This window comes from Oncorhynchus gorbuscha, linkage group LG19 (genome assembly GCF_021184085.1).
Source record: "Oncorhynchus gorbuscha isolate QuinsamMale2020 ecotype Even-year linkage group LG19, OgorEven_v1.0, whole genome shotgun sequence".
NCBI lineage: Eukaryota > Metazoa > Chordata > Actinopteri > Salmoniformes > Salmonidae > Oncorhynchus > Oncorhynchus gorbuscha.
Genome location: NC_060191.1, coordinates 55,438,938 through 55,463,049, shown reverse-complemented (window position 1 = coordinate 55,463,049; position 24,112 = coordinate 55,438,938). Strand labels below are relative to the sequence as shown.

General features: G+C 44.9%; 1 protein-coding gene across 4 annotated transcripts in view; it reads right to left on the bottom strand.

Annotated features, from left to right (window-relative positions):
* Positions 1-4,914: 4,914 nt before the first annotated feature.
* Positions 4,915-24,112, bottom strand: part of LOC124005215 (Friend leukemia integration 1 transcription factor-like) — a 32,913-nt gene continuing 13,715 nt past the window's right edge. For all 4 annotated transcript variants that reach the window (XM_046314246.1, XM_046314247.1, XM_046314248.1 and 1 more), the window contains 5 exons: positions 19,694-19,762; positions 11,402-11,461; positions 9,509-9,568; positions 9,314-9,361; positions 4,915-7,489 (listed from right to left, as the gene is read on the bottom strand). In XM_046314246.1, the coding sequence (XP_046170202.1) occupies positions 6,960-7,489; positions 9,314-9,361; positions 9,509-9,568; positions 11,402-11,461; positions 19,694-19,762 (767 nt within the window). In that variant the 3' untranslated portion in view covers positions 4,915-6,959. The remainder of the gene's footprint in view (positions 7,490-9,313; positions 9,362-9,508; positions 9,569-11,401; positions 11,462-19,693; positions 19,763-24,112) is intronic.

The following is a 24,112-nucleotide window of genomic DNA, read 5'->3' as shown; positions in this document are numbered from 1 at the left end:
TGTTTAGTTCTTCTGTGGCTTCTACTGATCCCGAGGGGATTCTTCCTTATGGGCGTGTTGTCGGGTTGACAGTCTGGGGAATTGAAAGACAGGTTAAGCAAGCACTCACGCACACTGCGTCGCCGCGCGCTTGTCCTAGTAACCTCCTTTTCGTTCCTGTTTCCACTCGTCTGGCTGTTCTTCAGTGGGCTCACTCTGCCAAGTTAGCTGGTCATCCCGGTGTTCGAGGCACTCTTGCGTCTATTCGCCAGCGATTTTGGTGGCCGACTCAGGAGCGTGACACGCGCCGTTTCGTGGCTGCTTGTTCGGACTGCGCGCAGACTAAGTCGGGTAACTCTCCTCCTGCCGGTCGTCTCAGACCGCTCCCCATTCCTTCTCGACCATGGTCTCACATCGCCCTAGACTTCATTACCGGTCTGCCTTTGTCTGCGGGGAAGACTGTGATTCTTACGGTTGTCGATAGGTTCTCTAAGGCGGCACATTTCATTCCCCTCGCTAAACTTCCTTCCGCTAAGGAGACGGCACAAATCATTATCGAGAATGTGTTCAGAATTCATGGCCTCCCGTTAGACGCCGTTTCAGACAGAGGCCCGCAATTCACGTCACAATTTTGGAGGGAGTTCTGTCGTTTGATTGGTGCGTCCGTCAGTCTCTCTTCCGGGTTTCATCCCCAGTCTAACGGTCAAGCAGAGAGGGCCAATCAGACGATTGGTCGCATACTACGCAGCCTTTCTTTCAGAAACCCTGCGTCTTGGGCAGAACAGCTCCCCTGGGCAGAATACGCTCACAACTCGCTTCCTTCGTCTGCTACCGGGTTATCTCCGTTTCAGAGTAGTCTGGGTTACCAGCCTCCTCTATTCTCTTCCCAGCTTGCCGAGTCCAGCGTTCCCTCCGCTCAAGCGTTTGTCCAACGTTGTGAGCGCACCTGGAGGAGGGTGAGGTCTGCACTTTGCCGCTACAGGGCACAGACTGTGAGAGCCGCCAATAAACGCAGGATTAAGAGTCCTAGGTATTGTTGCGGCCAGAGAGTGTGGCTTTCCACTCGCAACCTTCCTCTTACGACAGCTTCTCGTAAGTTGACTCCGCGGTTCATTGGTCCGTTCCGTGTCTCCCAGGTCGTCAATCCTGTCGCTGTGCGACTGCTTCTTCCGCGACATCTTCGTCGCGTCCATCCTGTCTTCCATGTCTCCTGTGTTAAGCCCTTTCTTCGCACCCCCGTTCGTCTTCCCTCCCCCTCCCGTCCTTGTCGAGAGCGCACCTATTTACAAGGTACATAAGATCATGGACATGCGTTCTCGGGGACGGGGTCACCAATACTTAGTGGATTGGGAGGGTTACGGTCCTGAGGAGAGGAGTTGGGTTCCGTCTCGGGACGTGCTGGACCGTTCACTCATTGATGATTTCCTCCGTTGCCGCCAGGATTCCTCCTCGAGTGCGCCAGGAGGCGCTCGGTGAGTGGGGGGGTACTGTCATGTTTTGTCATTTATTATCATGTCTTGTCCCTGTGCTTCCCATTCTATTCGTTTCCCTCTGCTGGTCTTGTTAGGTTCTTTCCCTCTTTCTATCCCTCTCTCTCCCCCTCCCTCTCTCACTCTCTCGCTCTCTCTTCTCTCTATCGTTCCGTTCCTGCTCCCAGCTGTTCCTATTCCCCTAATCATCATTTAGTCTTCCCACACCTGTTCCCGATCCTTTTCCCTGATTAGAGTCCCTATTTCTCTCCTTGTTTCCCGTACCTGCCCTGTCGGTTCCTCATTTATAATTCACCGTGCTGTGTCTATGTTTTGCCCTGTCGTGTCGTGTTTCCCTCAGATGCTGCGTGGTGAGCAGGTGTCTGAGTCTGCTAGGTTCAAGTGCCTTCCCGAGGCAACCTGCAGTTCTCGATCAAGTCTCCAGTCTGTTCTCGTCTTTACGTGTAGTATTATGCTTTTTGTTTTGTAAAGTTTATTCTGGATTAAATACTCTGTTTTCGCCAAGTCGCTTTTGGGTCCTCATTCACCAGCATGACAGCTACCAATAGACAAGACTAAACGAACACAGAACAACGGATCGGCGATAGCTAGTAGACCGGCGACGACGACCGCCGAGCGCCACCCGAACAAGAAGGGGAGTCACCTTTGGTAATATTCGTGACACTAGGTGGTTCTGACTGCAAGGTCTAAAAAAAAAAAAAGTAATTGTGGTTCCCTATCACATTGGGTGAGGCAGGTTACCGGAAGGTATAATTGATTTGAAATGGTGGAGATTGAAAATAAAATTGAAATATATACAAAAAAAGGACGAAAAATTAAAAAGTAGATGAGAGGACGAACAAAACACGTCTGCACTGCTACGCCATTTTGGAATGCTTTTCCAACAGTATTAAAGGAGTTCCCACATATCCTGGCTACTTTTCCTTCACTCTGCGGTCCAACTCATCCCAAACCCTCTCAATTGGGTTGAGGTTGTGTGCTTGTGGAGCCCAGGTCATCTGATGCAGCACTCTATCATTCCTTGGTCAAAAACCCTTACACAGCCTGGAGGTGTTTTTTGGGTCATTGTCCTGTTGAAAAACAAATGATAGTCCCACTAAGTGAAAACCAGATGGGATTAGTCCCCAAACCAGATTGCTACAAAATGCTGTGGTAGCAAAGCTGGTTAAGTGGGTCTTGAATTCTAAATAAATCACAAACAGTGTCACCAGAAAAGCACCCCCACACCATCACACCTCCTCATCCATGCTGCACGATGGGAACCACACATGCGAAGATCAAACATTCACCTACTTTGCGTCTCACAAAGACACAGTGTTTGGAACCGAAAATCGCAAATTTGGAGTCGTTAGACAAAAGGACAGTTTTCCACCGGTCTGATGTCCAGGGCTCGTGTTTCTTGGCCCAAGCAAGTATCTTCTTCTTATTTGTGTCCTTTAGTAATGGTCTCGTTGCAGCAATTCGACCATGAAATCCTGGTTCAAGCAGTCTCCTCTGAACAGTTGATATTGAGATGTGTCTGTTACTTGAACTCTGTGAAGCATTTATTTTGGCTGCAATTTGAGGTGCAGTTAACTCTAATGAACTTATCCTCTGCAGCAGAGGTAACTCTGGGACTTTCTTTCCTGTAGCGGTCCTCATGAGATCCAGTTTCATCATAGCACTTGATGGTTTTTGCGACTGCGCTTAAAGAAACGTTCAAAGTTCTTGAAAACTTACAGATTGACTGACCTTCATGTCTTAAAGTAATGATGGACTGTTGTTTCTTTTTGCTTATTTTAACTCTTCTTGATACAATATGGACTTGGTATCTTACCAAATATTGTCACGTTCTGACCTTAGTTCCTTTATTTTCTCTTTGTTAGTATGGTCAGGCCGTGAGTTGGCGTGGGCAGTCTATGTTCGTTTTTCTAGGTTGTGTTTATGTGTTTGGCCTGGTATGGTTCTCAATCAGAGGCAGGTGTCGTTCGTTGTCTCTGAGAATCATACTTAGGTAGCCTTTTTCCACCTGTGTTTTGTGGGTGAATATTTTCCGTTTCAGTGTTTGCACCATTCGGGACTGTTTCGGTTTTCATTTTGATCCTCTTGTTCTTGTTTTTGTATGTTGTATTCATTCTCATTAAACGATATTATGGATACGTACCACGCTGTGCATTGGTCCGATCACTCCTACTCCTCCTCAGAAGAGGAAGAGGAAATCTGTTACAGCTATGTTCTATATACCACCCGTACCTTGTCACAACACATGATTAGCTCAAACGCAATAAGAAGAAAATAAATTGGACTTATCTTTTAACAAGGCACACCTGTTAATTGAAATGCATTCCAAGTGACTACCTCATGAAGCTGGTTGAGAGAATGCCAAGAGTGTGCATAGCTGTTATCAAGGCAAAGTCTGGCTAAATATAACATTTATTTTGATTTGTTTAACACTTTTTTGGTTACTACATGATTCCATAGTTGTTATTTCATAGTTTTGAAGTCTATTATTCTACAATGTAGAAAATAGTAAAAATAAAGAAAACCCATGGAATTAGTAGGTGCGTCCAAAGTTTTGACTGGTACTGTATATATATTTAAAAAGTGATTGTGTGTATGTTTATATGACATTTGACTACAGTAGATAAGAGGGGAACATCTTCTTTCTAATGATGTTAACTTTATTTCTCAAGTCCTAATATTGAGCTCATTACACTCACTGGAGTCTCTGACGAGAACGGGTCTTGGAAATAATGAAAAACTATCAACCAAATCTATTCACTTAAAAAATGTAATTACTTCTCCCTGACATTATCATTCACTAGGTGATAAGACAAGATGTGAAAAAAAGACTCCTGTTCGAGGCTGATTTACACAGTGAATTGCTTCGTCAATTGCATTGGCCTGTACTAGCCACATGGTGGCGACAGTGAATTGTTTTTGCTCGTGGTGATGTGCATGACTGCAATTGTCGATTTTAAAGGTGGTATGGGATGGATGTGATGGATGTTGCCTTCTCTGTTTAATGGAATACAATAAATGTTTTATCATTCACAGAATATTTCACAGCTGTTTAAAATCCATGCAAATAATCAAGGCTTTCAATGGACATCACATAAAAAACTTGATATGGAAACTTATAGCCTGATGACAGCTGCATTGCTTGACCGACTGACATGATACATTGATAAATGAGTATGACAGTATAGGATAGGAAAGTGTTTCTCTCCTTTCTTTCTCTCTCACACACATGCATGCGTTGTCATTTTGTACGACTCAATTGTACGTAGGCTGATGGGGTACACTGAATACATTACTGTAAATAACTCAGTTATCATAAACACACACTTGACATCCTCTATGATAACAAGAGGACAAAGGTCTCTCCTCCCATCCATGTACCTCTCAAGTTGAGAAGAAATCACATATCCTACTTTCTGGCAGACAATGGACCAACAGAAGTAAATATGTTCAGAAGTAAAAACTTTTATTTTGTCAAATTTCTTTCCTATACAAAAGCCCTTTTTCAAAAGTTAGTACTTAATACATGGCAGGAATTACAATAATAATAAAATGGTTAATTGCAAAATTACATTTATATATTTAATATCCAAAATACATTGCATATACGAAGTAGCACAGCTCCCCTTTCATTGAACATGACTGTTTATGAGAGGCGGATGTAAAGGGTACATTTTAGATTATTATCTTCATGCTACATCTAACAAATTCCCTTTAATTCACACATCTAAAGCAATCGAGCTTAAAAGAGATGCTTGCTGTGAATATAAGGGGTGTCTGTGCTCTTTTGCATAATATACCAGGCCAATTTAAAGGCACAGACAAAAGCTGGACATTTCTGGGTTGTTGGCTTAATGATATGAGACATGACAAGTATTTTTGGCCTATTTTAGAATTGAAAGCAACCATAAGCATGGTATATACAGAATAACAGATTGACTATAAGTATAGGATTATGATTCAAGCAGGCATTTGTGGTTTTTGGTAATAACTAGCTAGAACAAATCTTGTGTTCACTCCAAGGCACTGAGGACATTACAAATTGAATTTCATAAAATAAAATAAAAATCATGTAAAAATGGACTGCCCAAATGTACAGATATAAAACGTTTAAAAATGTTGAACATACTTATATATCAGTAACGGACTTAACAATGTTTGCATTTTTGACCGAGGTCAACTCGTATTAATTCTCTTGACTTTTTAAAACTGTGTCACATATGAAAATAACTCTGCATAATTTATACAGTAAGTTGCTTTAATGCCTAGTTGACCAATGTTTACAAAATAATAGAAAATAGGTCTGACGAACGCACAGCATTCGCGAATCTGAGGATTTCTACGTTTTCATCCTTTCTTACTTTATTGGTTTTGTTCTTTACTTAGTAAACCATTTATTTTCAAGAAGTAGTGAAACAAGTCCATATTCAGCTGTTTAAATACAATTATTTCTTTCATACAACAAACTTTAAACATCTGAAAATGCACGTTTTGAAATGGCAGTGCAGTATGAATGCACAGAGACACTTGACTGGCCTGGACAGACAAACAACTGTGATTGTCAAATTGAAGATGTGTTCCATGGACCAGAGGGCATTCACATTAATAATGACTTGGTCCAACAAAACATCTGGAAATGGAACGAACCAATGGCTGAAGAGGACAAACAGCATAGTTCCTATAACAACAGCCAACCGGTGTGTGGCCCCCTGAAAACATAGCTACAGCGCTTCACTTCCAACTCTGGTCTCCAACTCGCCTACTTCCAGTTTGGAGGATAAGATAAGTGTGAATCAATGGCGTATTCCAGTTGCCAACATTTCATTTTCATTCAGTGCTGAGAAGTCCTTTTCTTTAAAGCCCTACCTACACCAGATGCAGATGGACGGACTGATAACAGAACATGAGACAGAAGAACATGATGTTGATCTGAGACCCCATACAGGACTGGAAAGAGGAACAAGGCAGGAGCTTTATCATATGAAGGAAATGTAGATTGAGACACATAGAGAATGGGTCCATGTCTGTGATCAGGCACAAAGTAGGTATGAGAGCCTCTATGGTCTCTCGATAAGGCTGCGTCTGTGTGGGTAACGTGTCTAGATTTTGGGGGCACTCTGAACTGGCCCATGGGTGCTGTTTTCAAGGGACACATGGCACAAAAAACACAGACAAACTGAAAAACTGAACAAAACAAACATGGAAACAGTCTCTTGTCTTGTAAATAAGTAGTACTCCATTTGGAACATCCAGTTTTTTTTATCCTTCAAACATTCCTTCAGTTAGATCTCTTCAGTTAACTTTCTTCAGTTAGCTTTCTTCAGTTAGCTTTCTTCATCTTGCCAGTTAAGAGCAGACTTTGGGTCCAGGCAGAGAATCGCCCTTTCTCTCGGTCTTAGTTGGTTTGGTTTCATTGTGGTTTCAGATCAGCACTGGTGGGTGTGGTTGGGGGGAAAGAAGGTTGGGGAAGACGTCATGGTGCAGTGGGGTTTAGTAGTAACTGCCCAGGTGGGAGGGCACGTGGGAGTTGGGGTGGCGGGGGACGCTGTGGTTGGGGTAGATGCCCCCTGTTGGGGAGCTCCAGTACGGTGCAGTGGGTCCAAAGAAATTAGAAGAGGTGACGGGCATGGAGGGAGGGTGTGGGGACACGAAGTTGACCTTCTGCTGGTGGGCATGGTAGGAGGGCACGTATGCAAGGTCCGAGGGGTACTTGTACATGGAGGACTCGGTGGGGTGGGGCTGAAGGGCCTGAGCGATACCGTGGAAGTCAAACTTGTAGGCGTAGCGCTTGCCGTGCACCTTGGTCATGATGTTCTTGTCGTAGTAGTAGCGCAGGGCGCGGCTCAGCTTGTCGTAGTTCATGTTGGGCTTGCTCTTCCTCTCGCCCCAGCGCCTCGCCACCTCGTCAGGGTCAGTCATCTTGAACTCTCCATTGGTGCCCTCCCATGTGATGCAGCCAGCATTGGTGCTGTCTGACAGGAGCTCCAGCAGGAACTGCCACAGCTGGATCTGTCCTGAACCTGACCAGGAAACACACACACACATAGGTCAAATCAACAGCTGTTCTATCCCTGAACACCTAACAGCCGATTGATCAAAGACCCATAACTCGTTATGTACAGTCGTGGCCAAAAGTTTTGAGAATGACACAAATGTTAATTTTCACAAAGTTTGCTGCTTGAGTGTCTTTAGATATTTTTGTCAGATGTTACTATGGAATACTGAAGCATAATTACAAGCATTTCATTAGTGTCAAAGGCTTTTATTGACAATTACATGAAGTTGATGCAAAGAGTCAATATTTGCATTGTTGACCCTTCTTTTTCAAGACCTCTGCAATCCACCCTGGCATGCTGTCAATTAACTTCTGGGCCACATCCTGACTGATGGCAGCCCATTCTTGCATAATCAATGCTTGGAGTTTGTTCAGAATTTGTGGGGTTTTGTTTGTCTACCTGCCTCTTGAGGATTGACCACAAGCTCTCAATGGGATTAAGGTCTGGGGAGTTCCCTTGCCATAGACCCAAAATATCGATGTTTTGTTCCCCGAGCCACTTAGTTATCACTTTTGCCTTATGGCAAGGTGCTTCATCATGCTGGAAAATGCATTGTTCGTCACCAAACTGTTCCTGGATGGTTGGGAGAAGTTGCTCTCAGGGATGTGTTGGTACCATTCTTTATTCATAGCTGTGTTCTTAGGCAAAATTGTGAGTGAGCCCACTCCCTTGGCTGAGAAGCAACCCCACACATGAATGGTCTCAGGATGCTTTACTGTTGGCATGACACGGGACTGATGGTAGCGCTCACCTTGTCTTCTCCGGACAAGCTTTTTTCCGGATGCCCCAAACAATCGGAAAGGGGATTCAGCAGAGAAAATGACTTTTCCGCAATCCTCAGCAGTCCAATCCCTGTACCTTCTGCAGAATAACAGTCTATCCCTAATGTTTTTCCTGGAGAGAAGTGGCTTCTTTGCTGCCCTTCTTGACACCAGGCCATCCTCCAAAATTCTTCACCTCACTGTGCGTGCAGATGCACTCACACCTGCCTGCTGCCATTCCTGAGCAAGCCCTGTACTGGTAGTGCCCCAAATCCCGCAGCTGAATCAACTTTAAGAGACGGTCCTGGCGCTTGCTGGACTTTCTTGGGCGCCCTGAAGCCTTCTTCACAACAACTGAACAGCTCTCCTTGAAGTTCTTGATGATCCAATAAATGGTTGATTTAGGTGCAATCTCACTGGCAGCAATATCCTTGCCTGTGAAGCCCATTTTTGTGCAAAGCAATGATGACGCCAAAGGGTTTCCTTGCAGGTAACCATGGCTGACAGAGGAAAAACAATGATTCCAAGCACCACCCTCCTTTTGAAGCTTCCAGTCTGTTATTCAAACTCAATCAGCATGACAGAGTAATCTCCAGCCTTGTCCTTGTCAACACTCACACCTGTGTTAACGAGAGAATCATTGACATGATGTCAGCTGGTCCTTTTGTGGCAGGGCTGAAATGCAGTGGAAATGTTTCAGGGGGATTCAGTTCATTTGCATGGCAAAGAGGGACTTTGCAATTAATTGCAATTCATCTGATCACTCTTCATAACATTCTGGAGTATATGCAAATTTCCATCATACAAACTGACGCAGAAGACTTTGTGAAAATTAATATTTGTGTCATTCTCAAAACTTTTGGCCACGACTGTACTTACTGAATACTGCAATAAAGTAGAATGCAAATGTGCACAATTCTCAGCAGAATATTTTTTTTTCCACCAAGGCCATAATGAAGCAATGTATGTTGGGAAATTTAGTTTACATCTGATATATGATTGGTCTCATACATCCTCCTGTACCTACCTGGATTGGCCAGTCGACTGCTGGTGGGCCCCAGGATCTGGTAAGGATCTGTGGAGAGAAAGGTCTGTTAGTCTGTATGTATCACTATACATTAGGCTGATCCTCATCCTTGTGAGATGGGTGTAACCAACTGCGGCTGTCTTAAGTGGAGCACACACACATGATGGTAGGAATGAGCAGGGTGAAATACATTACCTGGCTGAGGTCTGGGCTGTTCAGTGGACTTGGACACGTTCTGTGTGACCACCGGCGAGCCTGAAGAGGGAGAGTTTAGGAGGGGAAAGAAACAGGAGGGAAGAAAGCCAGTTGGGCGGTCATGGATAGACCACAGTACACATCTTAATGGCATGTCAGCCCCGTTCCAAAGAAAACAGGCCAGTAACTGGTGGCTAGGGTAAGTGCTTAAAGTTCACAGATTTCAGGGTTGACGACTGAGGATTTAATCATTGGTGGTTTGCCTTGCGTGCTTGGGTTGAGTGGGCTCTCACACGTCTCTCTATGAGCTAGGGAAGAATGTAAAGTGCATTAGGAAAGTATTCAGACCCCTTGACGTTTTCCACATTCTGTTAGGTTACAGCCTTATTCTAAAATTGATTACATTGTTTTGTTCCTCATCAATCTACACACAATACCCCATAATGACAAAGCAAAAACAAGTTTTTTTAATGTTTGCTAATTTATAAAATACAAGCTTGGCACAACTGTATTTGGAGAGTTTCTCCCATTCTTCTCTGCAGGTCCTCTAAAGCTCTGTCAGGTCTGATGCGGAGCATTGCTGCACAGCCATTTTCAGTTCTCTCCAGAGGTGTTTGATCGGGTTCAAGTCCAGGCTTTGGCTGGGCCACTCAAGGACATTGAGACTTTTCCCGAAGCCACTCTTGTGTTTAATTGGCTGTGTGCTTAGGGTCATTGTCCTGTTGGAAAGTGAACCTTTGCCCCAGTCTGAGATCCTGAGCGCTCTGGAGCAGGTTTGTCAAGGAACTCTCTGTACTTTATTCCATTCATCTTTGCCTCGATCCTGACTAGTCTCCCAGTCCCTGTCGCTAAAAAAAACCATCCCCACAGCATGATGCTGCCACCACCATGCTTCACCGTAGGGAGGGTGCCAAGTCTCTGCCAGACGTGAAACTTGGCATTCAGGCCAAAGAGTTAAATCTTGGTTTCATCAGACGAGAGAATCTTGTTGCTCATGGTCTGAGAGTCTTTAGGTGCTTTTTAGCAAACTCCATGCAGGCTGTCATGTGCTTTTTACTGAGAAGTGGCTTCGTCTGGCCACTCTACCATAAAGGCCTAATTGGTGTAGTGCTGCAGAGATGGTTGTCCTTCTGGATTGGTCTCCCATCTCCACAGAGGAACTTTAGAGCTCTATCAGAGTGACCATCGGGTTCTTGGTCACCTCCCCTGACCAAAGCCCTTCTCACCCAATTGCTTAGTTTGGCCGGGCGGCCAGATCTAGGAAGTCTTGGTGGTTCCAAACGTCTTCCATTTAAAAATGATGGAGCCCACTGTGTTCTTGGGGAATTTCAATGGTGTAGAAATGGTACCCTTCCCCAGATCTGTGCCTCAACATAATCCTGGCTCGAGTTCTACGGACAATTCCTTTGACCTCATGGCTTGACTTTTGCTCTAACATGTGATGTCAACTTATAGACAGGGTTGTGCCTTTCCAAATCATGTCCGATCCATTGAATTTACTACAGGTGGACTCCAATCAAGTTGTAGAAACATCTCAAGGATGATCAATGGAAACAGGGTGTACCTGAGCTCAATTTCGAGTCACATAGCAAATGGTCTGAATACTTATGTTAATAAAGTTTTTCTGTTTTTGTTTTTAAGCATTTGAAAAAGTTTCTAAAAACCTATTTTTCCTTTGTCATTACGGGGTATTGCATGTTGATTGCTGAGGAATTTTTTTATTTAATCCAATAAGGCTGTAACGTAACAAAACGTGGAAAAAGTCAAGGGGTCTGAATACTTTCCGAAGGCACTGTATGTGATGATGCATGATGGGTTGGACCATATGCTAATTCCTTGCGTGGTTAGGCTACAAGTCTTTCTGCAACTCAGTAAAGCAAAGCGCTTGCTTACCTTTTCCACTGTGCATGTTGTTCGACCATCCAGTCCGCCGTACAGCATCATATGAAGGGTCTGAGAAGTGGAGAGCGACAAATAGAGATTTGTCAACATTAAACACTCTACTGCACTTCCTAACCTTTAATATCGGAGTATTGCATTTATTTATCCTATAGATGGGTTGGCTGACATCGTATACGAAAATGATGCCCACACATCGATGAGGCAGAAGGCTGTGGGGTGTTATGACTCTGAATGGTCAGATAGCTAGCAACAATTACAAGAAGCTGCCATGCGGGGAATTGTTTGTGGCTCGTTCTAACTCAGTGTATCTTGTTTCATTTTTAATTTTCAAAAACAGGGAGCCGAACCAGCGAGCTATCGGTCACCGGCCCAAGCTCCCAACCGCCAGGCCATCAACCATCCAAGATCCCCCTACAGTTACGTGAGAGCTGCCCCTTTACCATTCGAACCCCCCCGAATAAAACTACAGCCTCTCCCTCGACACCCTCTCCCTCGACACCCTCTCCCTCGACACCCTCTCCCTCGAGTGGGAAATGAACTGATTCTAGCTCGAGAAGATGAACCCTCCACTTCATCTCATAATATACACTAGTCCTGAATTAAAATGTGGTAGTGTCTCTTTTTGGTTTGTGGATGTGTTTGTTCTAGGCTGTGCTCTCTTCCTGCAAGCGAACCCATCTCAGGAACACAACTTGGCTTTAAACAAGCAACGAGATTGTCACAGAAATAAGGCAGAGTAGTGATGCCAAGAGCTGGCTATAAAAAGGTTTGCCTGCCTATCCAAGCCCTGTCCAAGAAACCCTGTGCAGCAGGATATCTGGCCACGGTTATGTGGGTTTATCTGACATACAACTATGTCTCAAAACTAGAGGAACCAACAAGATGTTTTCGATGAAATGACAGTTTCATGAGCAGGTTGCACCATGGTGACCACAAACGGGAGGGGAAAATACACACAAACTGACACACAAACAGACAGATAGACATTCTGGTAGTTTATGATTGTAAGATGCTGCAACTGGAAAGAATTGCCTTATGTTTGTGAGGTTCCCAACTGATGAATGCTGTCTGGGTACCTGAATTGCTACCAGTTGTAATCAATCTCCTTGACGTGCAGATAAAACAAGATGCATATTTTCTCCATCAAGGCATCAAAAACAGTACTGCACATTCCCATCTAAATTGAAAATAGATGCAATTTCACCTTCATTTGGTTGGCAACGACTATAGCAACCTTGACATTTAGCTTTGTTATCGGCTAAGACTGTACCACATGCAAAGAGTCACTAGACAGGAGGACATATAACAGCCAGTGAAGCAAGACACACATCTAACAGATGTAATTTCCTACTAATATTACATATAGCTGATATAATGTCTTACTAATATAACATATAGCTGATATAATGTCTTACTAATATAACATATAGCTGATATAATGTCTTACTAATATTACATATAGCTGATATAATGTCTTACTAATATTACATATAGCTGATATAATGTCTTACTAATATAACATATAGCTGATATAATGTCTTACTAATATTACATATAGCTGATTTAATGTCTTACTAATATAACATATAGCTGATGTAATGTCCTACTAGTCTTCCATCGTGTTATAATGACTACATTAATATTTTAATGTTTCAAATCTCATGATGTCACCAGTGTTTTTATGTTTGGTCACATAAGTGGTGCTCATATAAGCCCCTGCTGAGCTCAACATGCAGTTAAGAGACACCGCAGGTGCCTAACGTGAAGACTTAAGGCTCTAAATCCTGTGTGTCACGCTACATATACAGCCAATGGGACAGCTAGAACTTAACATGCTTCACCGTGGTGATGCAGACACCCACCTATTACAGGAGGTTTTGTCACAACTAGCTCCCTCTGACTCATCAGTGACCTCCGCATCTACAACTGGTTGAGAGCCATGTCATGGCTTCTCAAAACATTATCCAACACTGCCCTCTCGTGGTCAGAACCATGTCATTTCCTATAAAACAAACATTTGGAAATGCAGACCTTCCACTGGTTTACTTCAACCAACATTGAATAAATCAAAATGCACATCTACTTTAGTGTTGAGTACTTCTCAACCACAAACTTGATTTAAAGCTGTAATAAAAAATTAAAAATAAGGCTTTCTAAGAAGCAATGTCACTAGAACTTGTTTTATTGTCTAACATAAATTACATATCTACAATAAAATTATTATAATTATAAATTATTATAATTACAAACAGTGTATTTAATCACACTTTCACAGGATGTTATTTCAAGTTATTTCATTTTGCTCATGTGTGTTTGTGCTTTATAAAACCGTCCTTCAGCAGAAACATTTCCCTAAAAAGAGATCTCATGAACATCTCACTCTTTATGCTTTTTAAACTATTAACCCCAGAGTTGACTCAATGGGCCTGAACCTGGAAGAACTAAACAAAGAGTGGGTCTCTCTTTTCTCTCACTGTCAGGTGGGCCTGGGGTAGGATGGAGGGAGCTGGTGGAGTGGTAGAGAAAGAGGGGGAGGGAGAGGAGAGAAGTCAGAGAGAGGGTGATAGAAGAGAGAGTGAGAGAGAGAGACAGAGTGAGAGAGTGAGAGAGGAATAACAGTCGGGCGGCCGTCGCTCAGCAGAGGCTGTCAGGTCCAATCTGCAGTGGGCTGGTGGGATAGCCAAGTAGCAACGACTGGGGGAGAGTCCTCGGAGAGTTGCGTTTCCTGCTTGCCTTGCCTGCAGACAACCTCTCTTTGTTTTACTAGCCCTTTTTTCCCCTCTCCCACTCCCCCTCCTCTGCGAAAAAACACACAGGGGCTACCTCCTTCCAAGAGAAGGGTCACAAACAGAAGGGGGAGAGAGAGAGAGTGCGAGAGACAGATACACAGAGAGAGAGAGAGAGAGAGAGAGAGAGAGAGAGAGAGAGAGAGAGAGAGAGAGAGAGAGAGAGAGAGAGAGAGAGAGAGAGAGAGAGAGAGAGAGAGAGAGAGAGAGAGAGAGAGAGAGAGAGTGAGAAACTCAAGAGACCCAGACAGACGAAACACAACGTTGGAATCTGAAAAGAAAACAATGGCGTTGAATCCCGCTACTGTCTGATAAAGAGCAGAGGAGGTGGTTGGATAGACTACACTCGGCTCCACTATGTAGCCTTTCGACATGAGAGAGGGTCACATCCCTGCAATATCCTCATATTAAGGGTTCACCGCTATAGACAGTGAGGAAGTTGCTATTCCTGATTCGATTAGGGTCTGAGTCAGACCAGAAGGGCAGGGGTGGACATGAGACCTATGTGGAACACCATTCAGCAGAGTAGACGAGAGGAGACGGGAGGTGAGAAGGGAAGAAGAAGGGAAGGAAGGGAAAGGGGAATACTTAGGTCAACTGGATGATTTCAAACTAAATGTGTCTTCCACATTTAACCCAACACCTCTGAATAAGAGAGTTGCGGGGGGGCGCCTTAATCGACATCCACTTCATCGGCAACCGGGGAGCAGTTGCCGATGTGGGGGTTAACTGCCTTGCTCAAGGGCAGAAGTGGAGAGGAGAGGAGAGGAGAGGAGAGGAGAGGAGAGGAGAGGAGAGGAGAGGAGAGGAGAGGAGAGGAGAGGAGAGGAGAGGAGAGGAGAGGAGAGGAGAGGAGAGGAGAGGGTACGAAAGGAGTAGAGAGGAAACGAGAAGAGATGATAGGAAAGGGGGAAGCCAGGCAGACAGACTGGGAAGGACGACCAGAGTCCAGATGAGCACACCAGGTCAGGAATACAGTCAGCCATGCAAACTCAACAGACACCCCAGAAGTATGGAGCCTCTCTCTCCCTCTTTTTCCAGGCCCTCTGAGTAGAGCCAGTTTCCACTCTGGGCTGGGGTGTGGTGCAATGCTTGCTCCTCCTGGGAGACCTGACTGCAGACCAGCTATTCAAAACAAGGGCTGAGCACCAACGAGAGAGAAGCATAGTCATGGACCGCTTTTAACCCACAGTCTAAGCCAAAGACAGACTCAGACAGAGCAGGGCTTTTTATACTGTATGCAGGTGCTTTAAAAGCCATCTGTGTGAGAAAGGAAAAGAGCTGACTATATGAGCTTGGCAGAGGCAGCTGCCAAGCTTTAGCAGACACAATGTACATACAATGGATAGAGTACTGTATGTATGCTTGGCTATACAACCAATGTAAATCAGCAGTTCTCCACTTGGGAGGCCATAGAGGGAAAGATAAAAGACAAAGAATAGCCCATCAATCGCTAAAGCTTCCCTCTCTGTGACCACTGAGGAGCCATGTGGTAAATCACTGAATCTCCAAACTATCTCCCTGTACCCTTTAAGCTCAACACACAGGCAAGCAAGCACATGAACACACACACACACACACACACACACACACACACACACACACACACACACACACACACACACACACACACACACACACACACACACACACACACACACACACACACACACACACACACACACACACACACACACACACACACACACACACACACACACACACACACACACACACTTTTCATGGCTGCTGCATTCCATGTTTTATATGCTCACTTTTATTCATAACATTGCTTTTTACATCAGACGGTCTGGAAAAGATTTGGAGGTCTCCTGCTGAATAACGGTGCTTACTATACCCTGACAGAGCTGAGATGGTATGTGACCCTTTTCTACAGGCAATATGACTGTGAACATCTGGTGATAGAAGGTTGATAAAAGTGTCAATACTGGCATTTCTGGAGGAAAAGGGCTTTTATGGAATTTGGGCTGTGACTGAGTTTGTATTAGGAGAAGAAGGAGCACTATTATGGTAGCCACTTCTCTGTGTTGGGGAAATGGTGTTGAGGGGAGTTGACCTGCTGGATCTGCCAGTCCAAATACCTGCCACTGAGAACCAGGAAGAAGGGGTCAGAGGTGACACTGCAGAATCTTAGCGCCCATGTATTTTGTCTATGTCTATTGTCTAAAAAAAAAAGGAATAAAATCGTACAGAAACATAAAGTATCTCATCGAGTACACCCATGATGATATGAACCAGGGTGAGAACAGTGTAACCTAGTCTCTTCCTCTCTTCCCAGCTAGATATGCCCTTTTCCTGTGAGCCAGGCTATCAGTGTTATTGCAACCTGTTCTCATGTACTGTATATGGTGGTGACTTCACAGTCCACATGTAAAGGATATGTACTTCATCTCACAGACACTAACACAGGCTTATAGGCGGGTCTGACACACCAAGTCTGGAACCAATAAGATCCTGAACAGCTTCTACCCCAAGCCATAAGACTGCAAAAAATGTAGTTAAATAGTTAACCGAATAGCAACCTCTGCAGTGGTCCTTTTTGCAATTACTTTTTTGACTCATAACATACGCTGCTGCTACTGTTCACTATCTGTCACTGTATTCCTTGTTGCAGTGCATTAGGAAACTATTCAGACCCCTTGACTTCTTCCACATTTTGTTATGTTACAGCCTTATTCTAAAACTGATTAAATCGTTTTTTTTCTCTTCATCAATCTACCCCCAAAATGACAAAGCAAAAACAGGTTTTTAGACATTTTTGCAAATGTATTAAAATTAAAAAACTGAAATATAACATTTACATAAGTATTCAACCTTTTACTCAGGACTTTGTTGAAAGCACCGTTGGCAGCAATTACAGCTTCAAGTCTTTTTGAGTATGATGCTACAAGCTTGGCACAACTGTATTTGGGGAGTTTCTCCCATTCTTCTCTGCAGATCCTCTCAAGCTCTGTCAGGTTGGATGGGGAGCGTTGCTGCACAGCTATTTTCAGGCCTCTCCAGAGATGTTTGATCAGGCTCAAGTCTGGGCTCTGGCTTGACCACTCAAGAACATTCTGAGACTTTTCCAGAAGCCACCAAGTTGTCTTGGCTGTCTTGGCTGTGTGCTTAGGGCTGTTGTCCTGTTGAAAGGTGATCCTTTGCCCCAGTCTGAGGGCCTGAGCACTCTGGAGTAGGTTTTCATCAAGGATCTCTCTGTACTTTGCTCCTTTCATCTTTCCCTCGATCCTGACTATTCTCCCAGTCCCTGCCGCTGAAAAACATCCCCACAGCATGATGCTGCCACCACCACAAAGAGTTCAATCTTGGTTTCAGCAGACCAGAGCATCTTGATTCTCATGGTCTGAGAGTTCTTTAGGTGCCTTTTGGCAAACTCCAAGCTGCCATGTGCCTTTTACTGAGGAGTGGCTTCCATCGGCCATTCTACCATAAAGGCCTGATTGGTGTAGAGCTGCAGAGATGGTTGTCCTTCTGAAAGGTTATCCCATCTCCACAGAGGAACTCTGGAGCTCTGACAGAGGGACCATTGAGTTCTTGGTCACCTCCCTGACCAAGGCCATTCTCACCTGATTGCTTAGTTTGGCCAGACGGACAGCTCTAGGAAGAGTATTGGTGGTTCCAAACTTCTTTCATTTAAGACCTCACAGCTTGGTTGTTGCTCTGATATGCACTGTCAACTGTGGGATCTTATTTAGACAGGTGTGTGCCTTTCCAAATCATGCCCAATCAATTTACCACAGGTGGACTCCAAGTTGTAGAAACATCTCAAGGATGATCAATTGAAACTGGATGCACCTGAGCTCAATTTCAAGTCTCATAGCAAAGGGTATGAAAACTTGTGTAAATAAGGTATTTCTGTTTTTTATTTGCAATACATTTGCAAAAGTTTCTAAAAACCTGTTTTTGCTTTGTCATTATGGGCATAGATTGATTAGGACATGTTTTTACTTAATCCATTTTATAATAAGGCTGTAACGTAATAAAATGTTGAAAAAGTCAAGGGGTCTGAATACTTTCCAAATGCACTGTACATGTACATATCTACCTCACTTACGTCATAACCCTGCACATTGACTCGGTAATGGTACCCCTTGTATGTAGCCAAGTTATGATTACTCATTGTGTGTCTATTATTACTTTTATTATCATTCTGTGTTTTTCTTTTCTATTATTTCTCCATTTCCTTTCCCTCTGCATTGTTGGGAATGCATTGGTAAACCTGTCGTTTACGAAGCATGTGACAAATAAAATGTGATTTGATAAATGCCAGTGCAAATGCGCATTTGACAAAGTGTCTCCTCAGAGTGGCACAGCGGTCTAAGGCACTGCATCTCAGTGCTAGAGGCGTCACTACAGACCCTGGTTCGATTCCGAACTGTATCACAACCGGCCGTGATTGGGAGTCGCATAGGGCGGTGCACAATTGGCCCAGGGTTGTCTGGGTTAGGATTTGGCTGGGGTAGGTCGTTATTGTAAATAAGAATTTGATCTTAACTGACCTGCCTAGTTAAATAAAAAACATTCAGAGTTATTTATGGACCATAAAGTCACATTTTAGCTGTCTGCAAAAAACCCTGTCTTCCAGACTGATCAGTGTATCTGATCGGAGAGAATGAACATGTCTCATCAACACCAAACGACACAGAATGCTAATCTACATGTTAAAACAATGAACTGTGCCCTACAATGCTCAGTGTAACAGTTGCCCTCCAAAACCTGCACAAATACACACATCAACCGCCAAAAAACCTTTCCTCCCTACCACCACGTGTTCCCTCTTAGATTGAGTCAAAGTTGTGACAACAAAAACAACTCATCTCCCTTTCTGTCTCCTTTCTGTCTCTGTTTACATTGTGGCTGAACCACCTGTCCTTTAAGTACACCGCTCCACAAAAATGACCTTATTTAGACGTGCTATCTCGCTGAGCCCCCCCCCACCCTATCCTCCTATATCTCCCCCTGTGGATGGGGAGGTTAGCCACGGCATGCCTTTTGCTAATTCCCTTCCATTGTAAGGTGGCCCTCGCTTTCCTCCATGTGCAGGTAGGCCATGAATAGCACAGACTGGGGTAGCGCTGCCTGATATTATTCCACTGTACAAAAGATACACCTGTCAATAGCTGTGTCTCTGCTTGGTGCTGCCAGGACCTGGGCCTGTTCTCCTCTGTGGCAGCAGAGAGGGAGCTGGCACTCACACTGAGACCACCGTGCGCTGAGGGGCTGGCAGACAGAGCGGAGCGTACTGCGGCTCTATTGTTTTGGCTAAATGATCGTGCTAAATGAGAACACTCTTTCTTGTCCTCTCTCACATTCTCTCTCTTTCGCTCTCGCTCCCTCTCTCTCTCACCCTTTCAGCATATACCTGGCTCTCTTCAAAAAAGGAAGCATAGACCCCTATAAAAACACCTCTGAAATAGAATACTGTTGCCCATATTTAACATTAGCAGTAAGGTTTTAGAAAATAATGCTGTCCTACCTTCTTTGGCAGCCAGGCGTGGAGACTGGTCCGTGTGAGATGGAGCGTTGTAGGATAATGATGAGCTACCTGCAACATGCCAGATGGGCACAACGTCAGAGCTGTATGATCTCAAAGTTTACAGTTATCTGTGCATAGGGCAAGATTCATCAAATATACTGGCTAATAGGTGATATAGTATAGAAATGCATCAAGAACTGCAACACTGCAGGGTTTTTCACGCTCAATAATTTCCAATAAAGGTATATCAAGAATGGTCCACCACGCAAAGGATATCCAGCCAACTTTACACAACTAGGGGAAGCATTGGAGTCAACTCAATATTAGGAAGGTGTTTCTAATGTTTGGTATGCAGTGTACAATGATATTAGCTGTTAGTAGAAACACTGGCCAATACCCAGTAGGTGGCAGTAAGAAGATCCTTGATTAGTGTAAGTAGATCTCAATTTCCTTTTAATTTGAGATGCCCCTTAAAAGTATACTTAATAACTGCCCATGGTACATTGTAAACAATCAATCCATTCTATCCAATAAAGAATCGACCCAGCAATATTTTTTTATATGTAATCCTTTAAACTCAGAATGCTGTGCTGAGTCAACAATTCCACCACAAACCTCCTGACTATTAAAGTCCAGAAACCAAGACTATTTATAATAGCATAATGGCTAGCTTTTCATTTTACCTTATGGAGCAGAACTGTGCTCTGCATTCCTCTGCTTACACAGGCACCCTGGGCGGCACCAAAATGCTCTCTTAACTTTAGCTGCCCCGACGCATAAATCAGAGTGGAAAAACAGACCAAAAATGCACTGGGAAAATACCAGTACTAGTACTACTATGGGGAGTGTAAAATTTAAGACAAAGACTACTACTATTGGGAGTTGCTGGTTAGGAAGGAACTCTATGAGTTTTTCTGAATGGGCAGGAGACGGAGAGATGAATAACAGTATAGGCTACAGCTTGGGAATGCAGGATGCCTTTGCTCATTTTGGAGGGTGGGGGGAATAGGGGGGGGGCGCACAGCAATGTAGACCTGGGGTCTGTTTCTTGGCGGGTTGACGGAGGGAGGCGGGAGGCGGGGGCTCTACACACATATTCTAACCCCCACCCCATCCCGCAACACTACAGCCCACGCCACCCCCAAGGCTCTGGCCCTGGTTTGGACCTGGGGCTGGTGAACAGGGGAAGCATTGTGTGAGGCAGGGTCCCTGCACAGCAATCAAACGCAGCTCCCCATACAAAAATGATTCCACCACACTCTCAGTGTCAGCGCACGGGGCAGGCACGGCACCAACCCATCTCCAGGGTGAGAGAGAGAATAGTAAAAAGTAGTAGAGAGAGAGAGACGGGGTTAGGGTTAACTACTGCCCTACTGGGTTCCACATGGGGGCCGCCCCAGACAGGCAGAGCTGCTGAGAAAACAGATTCAAAAGAGAACACTGGGACCGCTATTATAAGGACGGGAGAGAGAGAGGGAGCAAGGGAAAGAGGGAGAAAGAGAAAATGGGGAGCGCCAACACTGACACTTTGGATGAGGGAGGCTTGGCTAAACCGCCTATTTATTTGGACGTGCTCTTCCCCCTCGAAAACACATCCCAGTAATCTGACTGCGCAGTGGAATGACTGGCTGATGTTCAGCCTCCTCCAACCGAGCCACATCTGCCAAAAGTCTGTACTTCTATTACATAATACCTCCAATAGCAGTGTTTTGTTTTCTTTCTTTTCTCTAAATGATGAGTCTAAAACGCTTCCTGCCCCTTCATCCTCCATCTTGACACACCATAATATTGACAGACATCCTTCTGAGATGGTTAGACGTCATTGACCTTTGCTGAGCCCTGGCCTGATGTTGATCCTACCAAGCTAAAATCTATACTATCCCCTCACACATGTATACCCTTTTCTCTATCAACAAACCCCTCAAGTCCCACACCCCCTCAAACATGTACATACCCTTCTCTCCATCAACAATCTGAAGGGCACCCACCTGGGCGATGAGGCCACTGCCCCTTAAAGGAGGCCTAGGAGACCCCGGTAATTAGACTACATTAGCCCAGTTCCCTGACCAACGCCAAACCAACCAGAGGTGCTGTGTAATGGTACCTAACAGCTAAAAAGAGGCAGCCAGGCCTCTGAGCCCCTCCACTGCAGTGCTAATCTGCCAATAGAAATAACTAATGCAGGAGGAGCTCCATAAAAACCTAAAAGAGAGAGAGAGAGAGAGAGAGAGAGAGAGAGAGAGAGAGAGAGAGAGAGAGAGAGAGAGAGAGAGAGAGAGAGAGAGAGAGAGAGAGAGAGAGAGAGAGAGAGAGAGAGAGAGAGATTGGGAGTAACTTGCTGCGAAGGAGAGATCTCCTTTTCCTCTGCAGCCTTCAGCCCAGATGTTTATGGTCTGCATAAACTATTGAGGTCTTGAGAATGTCCCCACACTGGAGTGGGCTGCACCAGCAGCAGCAGTAGGATCAGGAGCAGAGGCAGCCCGGGAGGCTGGGAGCCCAGACTTATCACTCTGTAAATCCTTCCAGCCACAGTCAGCCACACAGAGCAGACCAGACCATAGCAGGGACACCTGGGAAAGAAAGCAATGCAGCTATTCTCCTATGGCACTCAATCAGAGCCACTTCAGGCTATTTCCATGCACTTCAATAAAAACTCCCACTCTTTCATTCTCTCTTTTTCTCTCTCTCCCCCCTTTCTCCTGTCTCTGTGTCTGAGGATACAGTCTCTCCTTGTTGGAGGTTTCACTGTTCTGTGCTTGGTTCGTTCCAGCACATGTGGTATCAAACCGACCTACATGGGTGCAATAAAGCAAACAGTCCGCAGTCCCTCCCTGACAGACTAATTTGAACAAATTCTCAAATTGCGCCCCAAATTGAAAGCACATTGGAGAATGGGAGGCCATCGCGTAGAAAATCTGGATAAGTGACCAACAATGGGGCCAAAATAATGCACAGGCAACCACCCTTATTACTGTTCGCAGCTGGAGACAGAGATTCAGATATGTGCAGAATTCCTTGCTGGCATGAGCTTTTATATAATATTCCTCCCTGTGTATGACTAAGACAAAAGAGACAGGCGTGTGTTGTTACTTTTAGCGTATAGCCGCAGGGAGGGGATATGTCCCTGCCCTGCTCGGGCCTACTGTGAATAAGCTTAATGACACTGAAGAATGTTAATCAGAGTTTCAATAAACAGACCCCAAAGTAACACACATGATGTACACAGATGTGTATGAAATTATTCCAGCTCGTCGAGGACAGACTGTCGTCGAGTTGGGAGGAGAGTGGAGAGGCGGAGGATGGGAGAGGGTGAGGCATCAGACGGCCTGTAATCACTAAAAACTTCCAGGGCCTGCTTCTCCCTCTCCTGTGTGTCTGAGTCGGAACCGAGAGCTTAGCCCCGCTCCACCTCTCCTCGTGAGTGAAGCCAGAGGTCTGCGTTCTGGATGGGCTAGCTCCGTGTCTGTGATTGTGTTTGTTTGTGCTGCAGGGGGAAGAGATTGGCTTCAGTTTCAAATCTGCGGCCCTGAGGTCAGGGTAAACCCTGGAAAGTCCCCAAACTCTTCCGACGTCGTGCCTTTACTAACACAGTTCCTCCCACCTCAACGCGAGCTCACCGCCCCACGTCAATATACGCCCTAATGCTGCTCATTTCTCAAAAGGCCTGCCACTGGTCAGCCTGGCACGGGACGAAGAGAGAGCATTTGTCTCCTGGCTTGGGAAGGGGTCCAAAGCAATTTCAATACCCGAGCCGAGGATTCCGAAGCATCTCTTCTGTTTCCAAAACACACAACAACTAAATCAAAAGAATGGTGGCGGGGGTAGAGCCGCAGTGCAGGACGCCTAAGCCAGGTTAAGTCCCGCGGCAACCATTCCTAATGAAAACTGCTCTGCTGAGAGTAAGAGGGCCCAGCGGCGGTCATTCAAACACATAGAGCCTCCAGTCCATGCTGCATTTTAACACAATGGGGCTGTTATACTCACAGCAGCCATCCCTATTCCCTGGGCCCAGACGCCACGCACAGCACAGAGAAAACTGTTGACACCCACAGAATAAAGTTCCCATTACATCACAGCAAGACCCATCACGATTTTTAGGAGAAGCTTTAAAATGAGTCAGCCATTAGGGCTCCACCCTGCTCCATGTCATGACGCTTTGCAGCTGCTATTCTTGCTATACAATACAGTGCAAACAGCAGAGGATAACTGTCATACATAGAGGGTGGGATATACATGGAAATATTAACTGGTTTACTGAAATGACTGATGTTATGGATGGCATCCAACATTGTGGCTTAGTATGTTTTGTGATGGCAATCCACCAACTCCATTAAGTGTAGTGGATGTCTATAAAAACCTGAACTCTACAGCACAGAACGGTACACAGTTCCAGATCATCTCCACGAGATGCCAGATGCT